The 6,805-nt window shown below is 40.3% G+C and overlaps 1 protein-coding gene across 1 annotated transcript in view; it reads right to left on the bottom strand.

Moving 5' to 3' along the window:
• Positions 1-300: 300 nt before the first annotated feature.
• Positions 301-6,805, bottom strand: part of Megf10 (multiple EGF like domains 10) — a 151,551-nt gene continuing 145,046 nt past the window's right edge. Inside the window, exons 23-25 of the mRNA XM_055622807.1 lie at positions 5,889-5,933; positions 4,929-5,135; positions 301-3,855 (exon numbers count right to left, since the gene is read on the bottom strand). Coding sequence (XP_055478782.1) covers positions 3,650-3,855; positions 4,929-5,135; positions 5,889-5,933 — 458 coding nt within the window. The 3' untranslated portion in view covers positions 301-3,649. The remainder of the gene's footprint in view (positions 3,856-4,928; positions 5,136-5,888; positions 5,934-6,805) is intronic.

The raw sequence follows: 6,805 nt of genomic DNA, 5'->3' as shown, positions 1-6,805 counted from the left end.
GAGTTATGAAGCAGCAATAAAAATAATTTTATGGTTTGGGGTCACCACAACAGGAGCAACTGTGTTAAAGGGTCACGGAGTTAGGAAGATTGAGAACCACTGATCTAAAGGAAAAGCGTACAATTAGCAATTAAATATAACAAAGAAAAAATAAATAAGTATAACAAAGTTGATGCATATGTAAAGTGTTATGGAGCCATGAATGATGGAGTGTTAATTTTCTAGTAGCATCGCGAAGCTTTTTTCTCTCCTTTGATCAACACAATCAGATGAAGAAATAAATACCGCTTTAAAGCTGTTTTATCGGAAAGTTTATTGCATTCATCTATAGGTCTGTTTGGTGGTACAAATGACAACGAGACTAATACTGAGCAGGGTTTTTTATCTTTGGGAAAAAGATAGCTTAACATTCAACATGTTAATTTTATTTGCCATCACCCTACTGCATACGGAGTTTTTCCTTTTTAAATATATAAAGAGATATACTGCAATTTGGTTATATCAAAGCAAAGCTGAGACAAAATGACAAAGAGGCCTCTAGGGGGCAGCTTGCTGTGTGTCAGCCCCTGCTTCGCAGCAACCACCCCACAGAAACCTCTGTACATGTCTATGGCAATAAGCCTTTAAAATCAAAATAGCCCTTAAACGTTTCATTGTAATGCTAAGAACATGTTACCCAGAGATGGAAAGTTCCTTATTTTAAAACCATAACCCTAAGATTTGATTTTTATGATTTTTGTCTCATCTGACTTATTAAACTTCTAATATCAATATGAATTATTGACGGTGTTATGATGCTTTTGTTTGACTTTAAGTTATATTTGGTTGCAAAGTTCCCTAAGACTGGTCACTACTTCGGCCCACGGAGGTCAACACGACCATATGCCGATGAAGGTGCCTGCATTTCTCACAATCAGCAGTCATTATGCTGATAGATTTGGCTGTGACACCTTACGCTGCTCTGCCATAATGTTTAAAGGTCGGTTTTTCTGTACTTGGCCAATACCCACAGAAAACCTTGCTGAACACATGGAATTACTAGCTCTCTGTGGGGAGCGGCTCATGTCTAGGACGGTAATTGTGAAAATTCTCTTACTATACAATTAGCCACAAATACTATACTCTTCTAATAAAAGCAAGTACATGAATAACCATTTGGGCAAGTTCAGATGTAATGCTGTGCCCAAAACAGTAAACGATAAAAACTTTAAAACAACAGTTTCTAAGGAAAGAGCAATAGCTAGGATCACATCCTCGTATGGCTGCCCCTTAAAGGGCATCACCAAACTCATTCAGTGCTTTTTTCCTCCCGCAGGATACTAGAGAGAAACAACAGCAAAATATCTAGAAAATTATGCATCCTCTCCAAAGACAGCATGGGATTTTATGGTGTCTGGAGTGTGAAGAGCTCTGACTTTGGAAAAGCTGTGGAGGAGCTAACTTGGGGCTAAACCCAGCCTCGAACACAGGTTCACGGCAGCATGTCATCCGTACTCCATAACACAGCAGGTCTCCGCGTAAGTTCCTCTCACCTTGGCACACGAATTCTTTTTTCTCAATCTTACCATCATGCTCAAAATAGAGTATCTTTAAGGAGAAAAGGGGCAAATGCTCAACCTTGCCTTAACAGGAAGGACTCCCGGAGGCTGCTAACCCATGTGTCTGTTTGATGCCTGTTCCCTAGGGATCAGCTGGTGCTTAACTATGGGGGGGGGGGAATGGATTGTTTCTAAAATATGTTCCAGACAGTGAAAGAGCAATTGCCTTAAGTGCGTCTGCAGAATTATTCGCCTGACCAAATTAACCCATCATGCTAGGCACAGGTATAAAATGCAAAATGACTAGGTATTCCACCCCTAAAGCAGACCAGGACAACACTTTATAGCTACTGCCAGCAGATGGGTGCGTAGCAGACAATTAATAACAGACTCCAACAGAAAGTCATGTAGGGTTTCCCATCTTCAAAACATCAGCGACTGCTGCATCCTCTTATGACGTGCCATTCCCTGACAGCCTTTCCACTCCTCTGCCGGCTCATGTAGAGAAACGCTTCCTTGTATCACACTGGCCTTGTCATGAGATAAAAGCCTCAGGGGTAAGGATGTGTCTGCAATAGGGTGCTCCAAGCGCGCGCTTGTTCTCGTCTGCTGAGTCTAGTCCATATTTAAACCCGATGCAGGATGACTATTAGCAATGCCGTCATTTATTATTAAAAGTGTCCCAGTCCAGATGGTCAGCTATGGAGGACCAGAAGGAAAGTCTTTAAAATCACCTGCAGTGTTTACTGCTCCTTCTTCTCGAATTTACCCAAGACTCCGGGACCTGACATTTCCAAAAAGAGCTCTGTTGTGGACTATCAGAAAGTTCCATTCCAGTGGCCAGATATGCACCTATGGCTGCTGTACTATTTTGATGATGACCAATTTTTATAAAGGTTCAAACTGTATAATTTTCATTTTCTCTCTCCAAGAGAAAAGTAATGCATTTTTATCAGCAAAAAGACAAATGGCAATGGTGCAGGAAACAGTGGATACATCATACTTTTGCATTAACAATCCAAACACTAAAAAACGTAGAATATACAATGTAATGAAAATACAAACCAAAAAGAAACGAGTGCATGTCATATTAGCAATGCAAAAGGCCAGCTTAAGCATAGTTTCTCTAAATCCACAGTTAATAAAGGAAAGGGCCCTCTTTCCAAATATGCACAAAAATATTTCAGTCACTTTTAGGGGAAAAAAAATAAGGAAAACGTTCCTCTAGGTCTATATTACAGCACATTTTACTAATGGTTTCTCTAATCCAAGCATCCTACAGGCAAAATGTACACTTTGCCACTCATCAGACACTCGCTCAATCAAAAATAAAACGATTGCATCTATGTACTTACAAATAACTGATAAGTTATGAATCACAAGTGGTAAAGAGGCATAATGGAGACAGCAATGATGTCATGACTCTAAGATGGGCCAAAGGTCAAACAGAAATACCACATTTATATATTGATTTCTGCAACACTTAGACTATCTAAAATAATTCTAATTGTACATTTCTCAGTCTTAAAAAAAAAAAAACATAAAGTTTTCGTATTTAGATTTGCCCCCATTGCTGGTGCTTATTCAGTCTTACCACCTGACAGAATGCTTCCTCCTGTCTTCATACAATCTCTAGAATCTTGAGTCCAAATGGAAAAAAAAAGTTATGCGAGAAGGACTCAGGAATATATTCCTTGTCTCCTACATGGTTAGCAATTTCTGCTTTTATTAAGAAAATGTGTGGTAACCTGCACAGTCCTAGGGGTGCCTCTGTGACCTTAACGATAACAAATGGATTTTAATTTCCCAGGTGACAGTTACAATGTCCCCTTCAGTCTGTGTCTCTGAAAGTTTCTGCCGTCTTCACCTCATCAACATCTTAAAACAAGTCATTGTCGTAGTTTCTAACCTAACAGCAATGAGAGGTCGTGACTGACTTGCTCTCCTTCCAAACCACGTGTTCACGACACACCTCGACGGGTGTCAGCTTCAGCGCTTTCTGGTGCGGGGCCAGTAACTGATTGAAATAATTCACAGCCATGTGCAGTGCCAACTGGAGATGGACTGAAGGCTTGAAAGAGTCCCAGTGGTCACCCAGTAGTCATTTGGTGTCATTCGCTGCTGCTGCTGCTGCTGCTGCTGCTGCTGCTGCTTCCGCCATTACCACCATCCTCTCTCGTAGGGGAGGATGAACTGTCCCTGACTGGCAGCAGGTCGTAATGGCAAGGGATGTGACTGTTCTTTGGAAGGTCATATGGATCTTGGGTGACATGGCCATTGTTGCTGAAAACTCCCTGGACAACACTCACTGTAGGTTCTGTAATAAACCAGGAGCAACAACAACAAAAAAGTTATCGGCAAGAGGAATCTTTTCAGAGATGGTATTTCTCGCAAACACCGAACAAAATAAAGGAAAATATAAATATGTAAAATTATAGGAAAATGGTTTAAAAAAACAATATTTTTTTAGAATCATACAGGGAATAGAACTCTATAGTTGTTGAACAAACTGACACTCAGAAATGGGGCTCAGAGAGAAAGAGGAAGAAATGAAGGGAACGACCCGAGATTATGGATATTAATCACTGTCTTGAAACACGTTGAAAGTAATCTAGTCCAAGCCCCTGATTCTACAGAGGAAAGTGTTCTTAGAGGTTAACTCAATTTATGGAAATACCAAACATATTCACAACTTTAGCCTCAAACACTGAGCTGAGTTCTCACATTAGTGTGGTGGCTTAAAGAACAGTTGGGAGTTCCTATTACTGATTTTAAATGGATAAATAAGCTCACTATACCTTCTCCACCAACAAGATATTTTCATAGTGTATATTCATGGAGAGAGAAAGAGACTAAAATAAATAGATCTACTATCTATTCAACACTGGCTGCAGTATGGTTTTTTTTTTTTTTTCCCAAATGGCATCCACAGACAGAGCTTAAAATAAGTATAATATTACTTTTAATTCCTCTTAATTTACATCAGATTCATATGAAAATATATCTGACACATTAAACAAGTTTAAAATAAAACGCTGCAATTCTGCTAAAAAGCATTATGTTAATATTATGAATAAAGCCAGGAAATGGGGCCACCTGTTCGGCCCACTTGAGGCATTCATCTTGGCTCACCTGCTGTATTAACTAATCTGATACATGTGCTTCCTCACACACGCACTAATAGATTCACTGTGGTTATACAACAAGAGATGACAGCCGTGTGGAAGATAAAGGAAAACTATTTTAAATTTGCCAGGTGTGATTTTTCTGAAAAATTCATATCAATTAATACGATCTCTAAAAACACAATAGCAGGTAAAGCATGGTCTACTCAGAACTGCTTTGAACACAGTCTTGTGCCAGGGTTCTCTATCTGGATGGAAAACTCACCAACTTCATAGACATTCCTGGTGGCTGAGGTCGAGTTATTGATCTCTGCGTATGGGGAGTCTCTCCGCGCCGGGGACTTCATCTCCACGTAGCCACACTCAGAGCTCTTGGGCAGGAGGGCAGGTGGGTCTTTGATGGTGGCATACGGGTTTTCGGAGCTGCTGAGGGAGCAGTTGCTGGAATTGTATTCAGAGTTCTTTCCCAGGTCTGAGAAGAGAAATGGAAGGGAAGCAGTAAGAGCAGTTTCACAGGAAACATCATTTCCTGGTGATAATTTCCTTGGGCAGATTATCTCTTTGTCTTTATGGGTAGGTTTTCATAATGGTATTTTCTGAAAATAATGTGCACTTTCCACTTATTTTGAAGTCGATTTTCTATAAAATTGTCCATCTATAAAGTAATTTTGTCTCCCCTCTAAGGGGATTGCCAAGAAAAATGCCAGGGGTCTGATTTCATTCTGATGATCACATTCAAATACAATTAATTCTATTCTGATACTATGAGAAAAATTACTAATTAAAGCCTTTAAATCAATAAAGCTGGAGTTGATGGCCTCAGAAACACAGGATAATTCTGTTATCACAGAGCGAGGGTCATTTGTGCGGTGGAAACTCTCTGTAACTCTCTGGATGCTTTATTGCTTTATCATAATGAAGGATGATATCAATCATGAGATGGCCATACTGATCCCTTCTTATTTCCAGCTATTTCCCAGCTCACATTTCTCTTTCCCTAGACACTGCTTAATTTAAAGAAAATGTGGGTATTCCCTCAGAAAACTGGAACTTTTGCCCTCCAAACAGATCTGCCAAGAGCCATTCTCTCCATGTCTCTCAAACGTGTTTAGTCTCATTATAGTGGCTTATCACACAGAATGCTAGGTCATCTTGATAATTCCACCTTTGTCTGCTTTAAAAATTATTACGGTCTCTGAGATCCTTCCCCAAATTTACACTGTACCTTTTAAGGACTTTCCCATATAATTTCTGTCAAGTCCAAAAGCGCCTGTGATAAAGAAAGGAAAAAAGCAAGCCATGAGAACTGAAAACTAAAGGAAACATGTCCACATCTCAAATCACCACAGATGATAGGCCCATAGTGAGCCACCATGGCTCTGCTCTCAAATGTTTATACCACATCAGTCATGCGAGGGCCTGGACCCAAGCGTGCAGTCTGAGATGAGACACATTCATCTCGTCATTCTCCTGCATTGGAAAAGGCTGATGAATTCACACAGGAACAAAAGGACAAGCAGAGAGGAACCAGCAAACTTGACAAAGCCAAGACTAGACCAAGAGATCACTTTCTAATGGTTCCTTCAAGGGTCTGATGGTTTTCACACGGATTTCTCAGTAACTAATATTCAGTTAGAGGATCATCTCCTTTATGAGTATGTTGACTTAATACTCCCTCTTTATTAATTATTTTTACTTGAAAAAATTTGACTTTTCCAGTATACGAGTAGGGGGGCATTTGTGGATGTATCTGCCTATATAAGTTGTCTTGTTTTCAAGACAACTTCCTGGATAAATAGTCCCGCTCACAATGGGAAAAATGAAATTGGTTGGCAGTGAAAGCATGCAAACCCTGAAACCAATGAAGTCGCAAGCACCTTAGACAGAGCGTCAGACTGTCATCACTGATCCATCGCATTCACATTACTGAAGAAGACAAGAAGTCCCTCTCTAGTCCATCATGCAAATGCTACATTGTAGTGCTACCAGGGAACATGAAAAAGGGTCCCCCAGAAGATCAGGAGGAAGAAGAAAAGGCAGTGCACAGGAGCTCAAGCTCGTAGCTCCCATCACTCCCTAGGTGCATAGCTTTAGGGTGTGTGTGTGTGTGTGTGTGTGTGTGTGTGTGTGTGTGTGTGTGTG

This window comes from Psammomys obesus, unplaced genomic scaffold (genome assembly GCF_907164565.1).
Source record: "Psammomys obesus unplaced genomic scaffold, mPsaObe1.curated_primary_1811, whole genome shotgun sequence".
NCBI lineage: Eukaryota > Metazoa > Chordata > Mammalia > Rodentia > Muridae > Psammomys > Psammomys obesus.
The sequence above is the reverse complement of the archived record's forward strand: the minus strand, read 5'-3'. Positions and strand labels throughout refer to the sequence as shown.